Consider the following 14,242-nt stretch of genomic DNA (forward strand, 5'->3'; position numbering starts at 1 on the left):
CCCCTTCTCTCAGGACAGCGACCCCCCCCAGCTAGTACCGACAGACACTCCCCAAGCGGTGTGTCCCACGAGTGCGGGCTCCTCCTCTGTGGGTGTAAACAGAGGAGGGCCGCCGCCGGGTGTACCAAGATGGCCGAGGCTCCGGAGCTAGGCCGAAGCTGCGGCCTTTCCTAATGTTACGGCGGCGGCTCCGGAGCTAGGCCGAAGCCGCGGCCTTTCCTAGCGTTATGGTCGTGGCTCCGGAGGTAGGCCGAAGCCGCGGCCATAACATTAGGAAAGGCTGCAGCTTCGGCCTAGCTCCGGAGCCGCCGCCGTAACATTAGGAAAGGCCGCGGCTTCGGACTAGCTCCGGAGCCGTGGCAATCCGCGGATCACAGTGTGTTCCGATCCGAAGGGGGTGACCCGTTCGGATCACGGATCAACCGTGATCCGTTGCACCCCTAGTATCTGTATTTGAATGTTTTATTATAATGACCCTTTTTGCCAGCAGCCAAGTTACTTTGGCTTATCTAGTGCTGAAACTCTGCACACCAGGCTGTGAGAACATAGAAAACTAGAAGCCTGCATGTGGCACACTTTGTTGTATGATAGGGCAGGTTAGGTATCTCCATTTTCCAGTAAAGAACTCCTGGATTGATAATAGACTCATCCTAAAGTGTTCAAATTTCTATACAACACTGAAAATAGGCAGACATGTAGTTTGAAATAATATTTAATAGTTGTTACTGTATTCTCTCCTCCATAGCCATGACCGTAGACTGTACTACATGAACAAAAGAAAATCTGATATAAAAAAAATCTGTACAATAATGGGAACAAAAGCAAAGCATTTTTTTTTATATTCACAACTGTGTTCATACCCATCATGATATACATTTTACAGAAGCCTGTATAGTCCACGTTTTCTAGAGGGGGTCTTTGATTTGAATAGAAAGAACAAATAAAATACCATGAATGACATTTTTTATGGTAATTAACCAGTGCAGCAGATAATGAAAGAAACACAGTGGAAACAGTTAAAATTCATTTACTATGATGTAAAACAACAACAGGGTGCAATGCATCTTTTGCATCCCTTTTTCTGCTGTGTGCAATTACTTTTTTCACCTCTAAATGATCCTGACCCTGTTTAGGCCAATAGGCAACGAATCTGCTCGTTGAATAAACGTATTGCAAGCTTGTGGATGTTTTCAGTCTAAACAGCATTAAGCCAAATCTTTATCTTTGGTTATTATCTGCAGACTGGCCTCAATATTTAAATAGCGTTTTCTCCTTTTTTTGAAGTACAAACTGCAATTTTCACGGTACGATGGCCTATGGCAGATTTTTATGTTGACTTTCCACATAATAAAGTCAGGATTCCTGAAGCATCTCCATTAGATGGGGAATTCTGTTTAGGCACCGATTTCCAGTTCCTGGCAGGGGGTTCCTTGTCTTGAATTAAAACCCAGACTCAGCTTAGCTCAAAGCCAGCAGCACATTCTATGGCATAAAGCAGTTTGCTCCTCATTAGATTCTCATCATAAAATTCCGGCAGTTTTAGGAGGTTCATGCAAGTGCTTGCAGTGGGAAGTCGCTCCAGATCAGATCCTCCATTATGGATGCAGAAAGCGGGATACAATTCCTTTAAGAAAGAGTATTAACAACATTAAGAAAGCGGGGACAACATACCTTAACAATGTGTGACAGTATCAGAATTCTGTATTGGGAATGAGTCCAACTGAACATTACAAAATCAACCTTCTTAGGTTTTGGAGAGCTTTAAAGGAGTGCAGCTTGATCAGCGTGCTGGTGTTCATAATAAAGTCTTTGCCTCAAACTTATTTGTAGGAAAGGAACAGAAAGAAAAGCTACAGTAGGGAAAATTATTATTTGATCCCCTGCAGATTTTGAAAGTTTGCGCACTTACAAAGAAATGAAGGGTCTATAATTTTTATCATATGTTTATTTTAAATGATAGAGACAGAATATCAACCAAAAATTCAGAAAAAACACACAATACAAATGTTATAAATGGAGTTGCAGTTCAGTGAGTACAATTAGTATTTGATCCCCTACCAACAATAATTCTGGCTCCCACAGACTGGTTACAGTACACAGATTGGTCCTGTCAATTTAAGAAGGTGCTCCTAACAAGAATTTGTTATGTGTATAAAAGACACTTGTCCACAGAATCTCTTTCTTCCATTCAAAACTCAAGATCATGGGCAAGACCAAAGAGCTGTCAAAGGACGTCAGGGATAAGATTGTAGACCTACACAAAGCTGAAATGGGCTACAAGACCATCAGCAAGAAGCTTGGTGAGAAGGAGACAACTGTTGGAGCAATTATTCACAAATGGAAGAAATACAAACCATTAATTGCCCTCAGTCTGGAGCTCCATTCAAGATTTTGCCTCAGGAGGCATAAATGATCATGAAAAAAGTGAGGCATCATGGAAGGAGCTTGTGAATGACCTCAAGGCAGTTGGGACCACATTTACCAAACAAACCATTGGTAACACAATACACCGCCATGGATTTAAATCCTACAGCACCTGCAAGGTCCCCCTCCTCAAAAAGGCACATATACAGGCCAGTTTGAAGTTTGCCAATAAACATCTAAATGATTCAGAGAAGAATTGGAAGAAAGTGCCATGGTCAGATCAGGCCAAAATTGAGCTCTTTGGCATTAACTCGACTTGCCGTGTTTGGAGGAAGAAAAATGCTGACCATGACCCTAAGAAGACCGTCCCTACAGTCAAGCATGGAGGTGGAAACATGATGCTTTGGGGCGTTTTTTTCCACTAAAAGGTAAAGGCCAACTTTGTCGCCTTGAGGGGACAACATACAGGGCCATGCATTGTAAAATCTTGGATAAGAGAACCTTCTTCCATCAGGCAGAACACTGAAGAAGGGTCGTGGATGGGTCTTACAGCATGATAATGACCCAAAACGTACTGCCAAGGCAACAAAGGAGTGGCTCAACATGAAGCACATTAAGGCCATGGAGTGGCCTAGCCAGGCTCCAGACCTTAACCCTATAGAAAATGTATGGAGGGAGCTAAAACGCTGAGTTGCCAAGCGACAGCCAAGAAACTTTAAGCTTTGAGCCCAGGTTCACACTGGGTACGATTTGCTTTGATTTGAGATGCGATTTCACATGTGAAATCGCATCTCAAATCGGCGGCATTTGCCGGCAATGACACCGCCCTAATCGGTGCGACGCCGCATCTGCGGCGCTGCACCGATTTCAAAAAGTAGTTCCTGTACTACTTTTTGCGATTTCGGGCCACGATTTACATTGACATCTGTGCAGAAACCTGCACAGATGTCTCTTAAATTGCGGCCAAAATCGGGACTGCCAGCGGGAGTGAAGCTTCACTCCCACAGCCCAGTGTGAACCAGGGCTTAGAGAAAATCTGTAGAGTGGACCAAAATCCCGCCTGAGATGTGTGCAAACCTGGTGACCTACTACAAGAAACATCTTACCTCTGTGCTTGTGCTTGCCAACAAGGGTTTCTCCACCAAGTACTAAGTAATGGTTTGCTTGGGGATCAAATACTTATTTTACTTCCCAAACTGCAACTCAATTTATAACATTTGTACTATATGTTTTTTTTCTTAAATTTTGGTTGATATTCTGGTCTCTATTATTTAAAATACACCTATGATAAAAAAAATTATAGACCCTTCATTCCTTTGTAAGTGGGCAAACTTACAAAATCTTCAGGGGATCAAATAATTATTTTCCCAACTGTACATTCTGTAACTTGCTGGTCAGTCTACCTGTTTATTACTAAGAAAAAAGGGATTTTTAATACAGCTTACCTGTAAAATCCTTTTCTTGGAGTACATCACGGGACACAGAGCGGCATATTCATTACTATGTGGGTTATATGGAGTACCTTCAGGTGATGGACACTGGCAATCTCAAACAGGAAGTGCCCCTCCCTATATAACCCCCTCCCATAGGAGGAGTACCTCAGTTTTGTAGCAAGCAGTATGCCTCCCAAAAATGGTCCCCATAAGAGGGGTGGGAGCTCTGTGTCCCGTGATGTACTCCAAGAAAAGGATTTTACAGGTAAGCTGTATTAAAAATCCCTTTTTCTTTCTCGTACATCACGGGACACAGAGCGGCATATTCATTACTATGTGGGATGTCCCAAAGCAATGCTTTACTGAGGGGAGGGAGAAATCTTCCCAAGACACAAGGATTTAATTCAGAGATACTCTCAAATAATAATAAATCCAACTTAGTCGAGAAAAATTAAACTTAAATTTAAATTTTAACTCAAGGGTGCCCCCTGACTCTGAGGGTCTTAAATTGCAGCCTGCAGCACTGCCTGCCTAAAGGCTGTATCTGTATTCCTTCTTACGTCCAACTGGTAGAACCTTGTAAACGTGTGGACAGAAGACCAGGTTGCCCGCCTTGCAAACTTGAGCCATAGAGATCTGGTGGTGTGCTGCCCAGGAAGCGCCCATGGCCCTAGTAGAATGAGCCTTTAATGATACCGGAGGAGGCCACCCTTTCAAGCCGTAGGCCTGAGTGATTAACTGTTTAATCCACCTCGAGATGGTGGATTTTGCAGCTGCCTGCCCCCTTTTTTGGGCCCATTCGGTAAAATGAACAACACGTCTGTTTTCCGGATCTTCTCTGTAGCTTTAATATAGGCCTTCATGGCCCTGACAATATCCAAGGCATGCAGCAACCCTTCCTTTATGGAAGTAGGTTTAGGAAAGAAGGATGGTAATACCAAATCCCGGTTTAGATGAAAACTGGATATAACCTTTGGTAGGAAGGAAGGATGAGGGCGGAGAACGACCTTGTCCTTATGCAAAATAAGATATGGTTCCTTACAGGATAAGGCTGCCAGTTCCGATACTCTTCTGGCGGAAACTATGGCGACCAAAATACTAACTTCCTTGTCAGAAAAACCAAAGGAATTTCAGCCAACGGCTCAAAAGGTTGTTTCTGTAAACTTGACAGAACAAGATTTAAATCCCACGGACAAAGCGGGGATTTAACTGGAGGATTAATACGTAAGACCCCTTCTCTCTGAGCGGCTAGACTCTTGGTTCCCCCTTGGTGATTTATGTATGCCACCACCGTGGCATTGTCCGATTGTATTCTCACCGGGAACCCCTGTAGTTTGGATGTCCAAGCCCTGAGGGCCAGTCGAGCAGCTCTGAGCTCCAAGATATTGATGGGCAACTGCTTCTCTGCCGCTGCCCAAGTGCCCTGGCGAGTGCAACCATCCAAAATTGCTCCCCAGCCCATCAGGCTGGCGTCTGTGGTTACTATCTTCCAGGTCACAGGACTGAAAGTCTTTCCCTTCAGGAGATTCTGAGGGTTTAACCACCAAGATAGACCTTGTCGCACCCTTGGTGAGAGTGGCAAAGGAATATCTAAGGCTTGAGGCCTCTTGCTCCATACTGACAGGATGGCTGCCTGCAGGATGCGAGTGTGGCTTTGAGCGTATGGAACCGCCTCGAATGTGGCCACCATCTTGCCTAGTAGCCGCATACATAGGCGAACAGTTGGCCTTCTCTTGCTTAGAACTATTTGTATTAGCTCCTTGATGGCCTTGACCTTTAATAAGGGCAGAAACACCTTCTGTTGTTCTGTATCCAATCTCATACCGAGGTATTCCAGCTGCCTTGTGGGCAGGAATGCTGACTTGTCTCGATTTAGGACCCAGCCGAACCTTTCGAGGTACTGAACTGTGAGGGCCACTGCTCGCTCCAGGCCAGGAGACGAGTGGTCTATGACCAAGAGGTCGTCCAGGTAAGCCAGGACCGTGACCCCTTGGGTCCTCAGATTGGCTAGGATTGGAGCTAGGACCTTCGTGAATACCCGGGGGGCCGTAGCCAACCCGAAAGGAAGTGCCATAAATTGGAAATGACGTTGAGCAACCGAGAAGCGTAGAAATACTTGATGTGGCTGAAAAATTGGCACATGAAGGTAAGCATCTTTTATGTCTATGGACGCCATAAAGTCGTCCTTCTGGAGCACGGCGACAGCTGACCGAATAGTTTCCATCCGGAATGAGCGGACCTTTAGGTACGCATTTACTCCCTTTAAGTCCAAAATTGGCCTGACATCGCCGTTGGGCTTTGGGATGATAAACAGGTTGGAGTAGAACCCCAATCCCTGTTCCCGGACTGGTACTTCTACTATCACCTTCTGGCATAGCAGATGATTCAATGCCGCTATCAATGCGGCTTTTTTCACAGGGTCGCCTGGTACTCTTGACTCCTGGTAATGAGGAGGAGGGATTTTTAGAAACTCTAGTCTGTAACCTGCGGCCACAGTAGACCGGACCCATTCGTCGGGGATGTTGGCTTCCCAAACCTCTGCAAAGAGGTGAAGCCTTCCCCCCACCCTCATGGGTGGGGGCGCCCCTTCATAAGACAGACTTAGGGGCTGGCTTAGCTGGTTTGCGATACCAAGGCTTCTTGCCGCCAGAGGCCTGTCCCTGCGATTTGCTGTTAAAGTTTGATCGTACAGGAGGCCGTCGGTACTGCCTGGAATTTGAGGGCCCCGGAGCCGGAGAAAGCTGCCTTTTAAACGTAGGCCCCCGAAACTTCTTTTTGACTGGTAAAAGCGTACTCTTACCACTTGAAATAGTCTGAATGTATTTATCCAGATCTTCTCCGAAGAGACGCCCTCCATGGAAGGGAAAACCTGCCAGAAGCTTTTTGCACGGGGGCTCGGCCGCCCAGTTTTTTAACCATAAGAGTCTTCTCATATGCACTAAAAATAGTGATAAACGAGACGCCTGCTGAATAGAGTCCTTTATAGCATCCACCGCAAAGCATAGAGCTCTGGGTATATCAGATAGCTCCTCTGCCTGCTGGGCAGGGATGTCCTTAAGCATCTGTTTAGTCTGGTCCTTTAAAGCTTGACAGACTCCGATAGCAGCAACTGCTGGCTGTACCACTGCCCCTGCCGTAGCAAAGGAAGCTTTTAAAAGAGTTTCCAAACGTTTATCAACCGGGTCTTTAAACATTTGAATGTTTTCTACCGGGCAAGTTAGTGATTTATTCACACACGAGATGGCAGCATCCACAGCTGGGAGCGCCCATCTTTTGGCAAACTTCTCTTCCAACGGGTAGATAACAGAAATTTTTTTAGGCGGCAGAAAAATTCTGTCTGGTCGTACCCAATCCTGGAAAATTAACTCCTCCAATAGAGGATGGACCGGAAAAACTGCGTTGTTCAAGGGCGCCTTTAAGGAGCCCAAAGAGGAAACTACCGGACCCCGGAGCTCCGGTAAAGGCAACTTAAATGCTGAGTGAACCATGTCTGTCAAAGACTGGACCCACAGACTCTCCGCTTGGGAGGCTGAGAATGGTTCTTCAACAGTAGATTCCTCAATTTCTGAACCCTCTGGATTCTCGTCCAGTAGGTCCTCCTGAAACTAATTCCCCCGGCGAGAGAATTTCAGCATCTGAGGATACAATTTTAGGCGAAGGGGATCTAGTCCGTTTCTTGCCTGGTAAAGACCTAGCGAACATAGCCGCCAATCTTTCCTCTAGCCCTCCCAAAGAGGCAGCTAGCATTTCCTCTGTGACAAACACAGGGTTGGGTGGATCTGGGCCAGCCGCCGCACCAGACCCCCCTATTGGCTCAACCAAGACGGCCACAACTTGGCTACTAGGTGGGGAGAGTACTGGCATAGCCTGACTCGTGTCCTCAGAATCCGAGGGGGAGCCCTTTTGTTTTTTGGCATTTTTTGTCCCTTTTGATCCTGAGCCTTTGGGAGCCATAGTACAATACCGAGGTACCCCTGCATGCAACAACTGACTGTTTGCAGCTAGGAATAGTTAAGAGGTTTAGGGAACAGCAGAATTACTAGTGTCCAAAAACCCCTGGTGAGGCCGAGTATGTTTATTCAAAATATAAAGGAAAAAAATCTCTTTTTTTTTTTTTTTTTTTTTCTTCTTCAATATGATATTATGTTCCTTTAAAAAAATATATATATTCTCTTTTTTTTTTTTTTTTTTTATAACATACGGCCCCACCAGATCTCTTTTCCGGCCTCCAACCTGCTGCAAAGGGGAATTTTTGGCTTGATAGAAAGAAAATAGGCCAAGCCTAGGATGTACTACCCCTTTCCTGCCACCGGGGGTCACCGGAGTGCCGCTCTGCGTCCCCTCTCCTCCAGCATCAGCTCAGACTGAGCCATGAATGCAGCCTGTCTGTTCTTAACAGACGCGAAGGTACGCCTCTTCCTGCGCTCTCCCCGCCCAATCCTCCCGAACGGCGCGAAACCGTCTATTTTGGCGTGCCCGCGCACGCGCCTGTCAGGAAGGAGAGAGACACATGGAGAGGCGTGCCAGGCGCTACAGAGGCAGGGAGAGAGGATCGTGCCGACGGCTGCAGGGCGGCAAATTCGAACCCCCGGACAGGTAGGCACATAACAGAGACTCTAAGGACTTTTTTGCCCAGAATAGGATTCAAAAGATGACCCTATCTGACCAGCAGGGCAGCAGGTAGCCAGCAAAGATTCACTTGGACAGGGGAACCAGAGATGGGGGGGGGAAATCAGACCATCCTGTCTACACACAGACATAGTGACCAAGGTGCCTATGCAGAGCATACTCAGGCTACCCCCCCTTTTTGATCACCCCTGGGGAGCCCGCTGTCGAACCAAGTTCCGCAGGCTCCCCACTTACCTGCTCCATGCCGCAGGACGTTTGCAAGCAAACACAGTCCAATCTTCTCCCATCTCCGTGGGTAGTGTAGTAGACCATCAGGCACTGGGGTCCTAGAAGGAACCGCTGTCCTGGACCTATATAGCACCCCGGCAAACAGGATACTTTTGGCTTTGGAAAAAAGCTCCAAGTCCTGGGCCCAGGGTCCAGCCCTCCGGAGAGGGCATTATAGGCAAAACCCCACGGATTTTGGGGCCCGGGTACTGTCCACTTCGGCACTGAGGCACTCTGGACAGATCCGGTTAGCCTGCCAAAATCCTAAGGATATGGAGGCAAGCTATTCCGTGACCAACACCTAAGACACTGGCGAAAAACTGAGGTACTCCTCCTATGGGAGGGGGTTATATAGGGAGGGGCACTTCCTGTTTGAGATTGCCAGTGTCCATCACCTGAAGGTACTCCATATAACCCACATAGTAATGAATATGCCGCTCTGTGTCCCGTGATGTACGAGAAAGAAAATACCTCTTGATAAGGATAGAGAAAAGATCATCAGGAGCAAAAGTGCATAAACTTTAGCTTTCTCTGATGTATGATTGGGATTACTCTGACACTGTTACACCTAGTACACACAATCAGAAAATTGAACAAAAATAACCCTTTCGGAGCAATCGTCCAACAATGTGATCATTCGTACACAGATTTTGAGCACTGATCACTACAGTTTATGCAAAAATGTATGCAAAACATGAACATTTTTCTTGTACGATACCAGAACTAATGATTTTCGTTGAATCAGTACAGTATTCATCCAAAAAAAATCTTAAGACCAAGACCATGCATGTTCGTAAACAAAAGAATACATTACAATTCAATACAACACATCACTTCCAAAGTTCTGAGGATGTTCGTAACTTAAGTAACCTATTGGTTTCGATATAAGACTAGCATGCCAAAAAAACAACAAAAAACGGACAATCATTTGTCCAATAGTTAGAGGATTTTCATGTAGAGTCATGTAGAGCCTGGTTGAACAGTCTCGACAGCTCATAAAAAAAACAATCCACTCCACTTAGAAAAAATGTGTAATGTGAAGTTTACCTGCTCCTCCTCTTATCCAGTCCCGCAATCCACAAGTGCGGTGCATAGCCTTAGCACCCTTTTCCTGTGATTTTGTATATGAATAAAAAGTATTCCAGCAAGCACCAAATCTTCTGCCTCATAGTTTATTAAAACCCGATATTGCACAAAAAGTAACAATCACTAATGACTTTCAGCCTTGGTGGTCTTAGCACAGGGGTGTCCAAACTTTTTTCAAAGAGGGCCAGATTTGATGAAGTGAACATGCTTGAGGGCCGACCATTTTGCCTGACATTCTGTGGCTGCGAGTGGTGAAGAGTCTAAGGATGAGTTTGGGCGTGTTATTTGGATATACCACATTTATCAGCGTATAACACGCACCTTCACTTTAAGAGAGAAGTTTCTGGATTTTTTTTTATTTTAAATAAAGAACTGTGAAGCAAAATAAGGTTCACTGCCCATCAATGCAGCCTCGCCATTGCCATTAACCACTTCAGCCCCGGACCACATTTCTGGTCAATGACTGGGCCACTTTTTGCGATTCGGCACTGCGTCACTTTAACTGACAATTGCGCGGTCGTGCGACGTGGCTAACAAACAAAATTGGCGTCCTTTTTTTCCCACAAATAGAGCTTTCTTTTGGTGGTATTTGATCACCTCTGCGGTTTTTATTTTTTGTGCTATAAACAAAAATAGAGCGACAATTTTGAAAAAAAAATGAATATTTTTAATTTTTTGCTGTAATAAATATCCCCCCAAATATATATAAAAAAAACATTTTTTTTCTCCTCAGTTTAGGCCGATACGTATTCTTCTACATATTTTTGGTTTTAAAAAAAAAAATCGCAATAAGCGTTTATTGATTGGTTTGCGCAAAAGTTATAGCGTCTACAAAATAGGGGATAGTTTTATGGCATTTTTTATTAATATTTTTTTTTTTACTAGTAATGGCGGCGATCAGTGATTTTTATCGGTACTGCGACCTTATGGCAAACACATCGTACACTCATGACATATTTTTGGGACAATTGGCATTTTTATAGCGATCAGTGCTATAAAAATGCATTGATTACTATAAAAAAAATTACACTGGCAGGGAAGGGGTTAACACTAGGGGGCGAGGAAGGGGTTAATTATGTTCCCTTTATTGTGTTCTAACTGAAGGGGGGGTGGGACTGACTAGGGGAAATGACAGATTGCTGTTCATACATTGTATGAACAGACGATCCGTCATTTCTCCTCCTGACAGGACCGGGAGCTGTAGGTTTACACTCACAGCTCCCGGTTCTCGCTCTGTAACGAGCGATCGCTGGTGCCCGGCGGTGATCGTGCCTGCCGGGCACGCGCGTCGGCACTAGGGTCGAGCGGGCTGAACTGCGAGATGATGTATAGCTACGTGATCTCGAGCAGCCGAGCCGACCTGCCGCCGTATAACTGCGGCGGCTGGTCGGCTAGTGGTTAATGCAGCCTCTGAATGCAGCCTCACCATTGCCATCAGTGCAGCCTGATCCATGGCCATCTGCAGCCTCTGAGGGGGCAGGGAGGGGGCGGGACGAGCGCAAACAGATTACATACAGGAGAATCTCCGGTTTGCTCGGTGGCCTCTTTAATACAAAGTCACACCTTCTATGATAGACAGAACAGTCGTCCAATGGCAGCCCAGGAGACGGGACTTCCTATTACAGACGCCGCCGAGTAAACAGGAGATTCTCTGGTATGTAATCTGACAGGACTCGTCCGCCCCCCTCCCTGTCCCCCCCGAGGCTGCCAGAATGATAAAAACGATATATAGCTTTTGTGGTCCCCAACAAATCCCAGTGATGCTCAGGGATTCATTGGGGGTCACAAAAGATATATATATCCAAATTACCCGTGGGGCCTCATTAATCTGGAACGAGGGCGGCAATTGGCCCGTGGGTCGGACTTTGGACATGCCTGTCTTAGCAAGTTACCAAATGCCTGGGGCTGCCTTGCAAAGGAGGCTTTCCTAATGAGAGGCATTTGGGATTTTTAGATTTCATTCTGGAGTTTCTCAAGGGTTGTTTTGCAAGTGGGATGATCTACACATTACATAGTGAATGTTTCCTCGCTACAACCCCAATTCCAAAAAAATTCAGGACACGGTGTAAAATCTACATGAAAACAGAACGCAGTTATTTGCACATCTCATAAACCCATATTTTATTCACAATAGAAAAAAGAAAACATATCAAATGCTTAAATGGAGAAAATTTTAAATAATAAAAAAAAAAAATGGCAGCCACACGTCTCAAAAGGGTTAGGACAGAGCCATGTTTACCATGGTGTACCATCCCCTCTTAACAACACTCTGTAAATATCTAGGAACTGAGGAGACCAGCTGCTGGAGTTTTGGAAGAAGAATGTTGTAACTTCGCATATTTTTCTTTACAGGGTATGCCAAATATTTTCAGTTGGTGAAAGGTCTGGACTGAAGGCAGGCCAGTTAAAGCACCCAGACTCTTCTACTACAACAAAGCCATGCTGTTATCATAGATTCAGTATGCAGTTTAGCATTGTCCTGAAATATGCAAGGCCTTTCCTGAAAAAGACATCTGGATGGGAGCATATGCTGCTCAAAACCTGGATACATCTTTCAGCATTGATGGCACCTTACCAGATGTGCAAGCTGCCCATTCCATAAAGCACCCCCTTACTATTAGAGATGCAGGCCTTTAAACTGAGCTCTAAAAACAAGCTGGAAGGTCCCTCTCTTCTTTAGTATGGAGAACATGGCACCCATGGTTGCCCCAAAAAAGTTAAAGAGTTGAATTTTGTTGCCATGTCCCAACGTTTTTGGAATTGGGTTTGTATATACGGTCTTTAATGCTGTTATCACCATAGGTTTAACTTCTGTAATAATGTATTTTGACACTTTTTTTTTGCTTTCTACGGTTTAAATTGTGTTTGTACACTCCTGTTTGATTGTACAGGATATGTTAAAAAATATGTTCCGTTACTCTCACACAGTGATGAAAGGTGTATCTTAACCTGCTCTAGGGCAGTTGACAACTTGCTTTGACTAAAGCCACCTAGGACGAAATGCGTAAGCAAATAATAGTTTGTAAGTATTATGGAGCTTCAACAAACATTATTATGGAAGATTTGCGGAGTGCTGGCAGTTAGGTCCTCCAATGAGAGGGTACCTGGGTGAAGGCTTCCCTAGGAGGGGGATGCAGCTATGTTAGCTGCTTCTGATAGAGAAGATCCTCTGTCAACCTCAAAACCCTCTTGAATGATTGTATTATTGTAATTAATTAAGCATGAGAATGTTCTCATCCTTCAGTAAGAGTTTGCCCCTTTTAGGTCCTATAAATTCTGGACTGGTCTGTTTAGCATGCTGCCCCATCCATCCAAACTGTCACCATCCGATAGTAGAACATTAAACATCACACAGTTTTACATTTAGATCTAAGTCGAGTATAAAATCTTCAACTGCAATTTATACAAAACCACAGCTACATTATTTCTATATTTTAGAATAATTTTCACTTACTGGCAACTAAATCTCCCCATGATTAAACATTACTTAGTCTAATCATTATTCTTTCCATCTTTAAGCGGGAGAAAAGGTCTTTGCACAGTCATTAATGGTAAAGTCAGGATATTTTTGAAGGCGAGTATTTAAATGCATCTCACTGCCAAATTGCTGCATTTTAGGGCTATCTCTACATAGGTTATTGCATTTTTTCCCACTTTAATGGTTTAGTAATGTAACAGATGGAAATGCTACCGTAAAACCAGGGCCTCGCCAATGTAAAAACTGCATAATGAAAGCTATTATAACCAGAGAAGACATCAGTTCACCAGTGGAGAGGAGCCATTTATTACTCTGACCCGACTGGAACTTCTCTATCCTACCCACTCGAATACAAATGGAGAGATTTTTTTTCCTCTACAGCAACTTAATTTATTAAAAAAGTTATTAAGCTTTAATTCGTTTGGGAAAATGCTATCTTGTAACATTTAATCTGGCTCCAAATGGGCTCTTAATTTGTTAATGGTCTAACCTTGTGATACCAAGAGTCTACAAACATTAAATAATGTCTGGAATTTGTCAGGCTCGCAACATTATAAAGCAGGGACTATCGCCAACTTCTTTAGGGTAATATTTAAACTTCATTTTATACAAGCAATACAGTACACAATACTGTGCGACTCAGCCCTGCATCCAGGCAAGCTTTCTTTGGCTATCTAGAATAGCTGGTTTTGAGATTCATACACTTTCTACTTGTATACTTTTATACAACTTTAGGGTGCATATGACCAAGTAAATAATACAGTACTACTAAGCCCTGCACCCCCTGTCATATCTCCATAAGAATAAATAGAGAATTCACTTAGTTGAAGACCGTTGTGACTTTCAACTTGGGTGTGTTGGTTGGGAAAATAACTTAGGCCTGTAGGGGTTGGAAGGGACCCTATAGGGCCAACCACCTCGGGAGTACCCGTGGTCAAAAATCAGAAGAACTGTGTCTGTCAATTTTCGTAACAGAAATCCATTT

General features: G+C 44.5%; 1 protein-coding gene across 3 annotated transcripts in view; it reads right to left on the reverse strand.

Annotated features, from left to right (window-relative positions):
* Window positions 1-694: 694 nt before the first annotated feature.
* UBE3C (ubiquitin protein ligase E3C) overlaps window positions 695-14,242 on the reverse strand; it is a 158,127-nt gene continuing 144,579 nt past the window's right edge. For all 3 annotated transcript variants that reach the window (XM_040352702.1, XM_040352699.1, XM_040352700.1), the window contains exon 24: window positions 695-1,624. In XM_040352702.1, coding sequence (XP_040208636.1) covers window positions 1,454-1,624 — 171 coding nt within the window. In that variant the 3' untranslated portion in view covers window positions 695-1,453. The remainder of the gene's footprint in view (window positions 1,625-14,242) is intronic.

This window comes from Rana temporaria, chromosome 5 (assembly GCF_905171775.1).
Source record: "Rana temporaria chromosome 5, aRanTem1.1, whole genome shotgun sequence".
Lineage (NCBI taxonomy): Eukaryota > Metazoa > Chordata > Amphibia > Anura > Ranidae > Rana > Rana temporaria.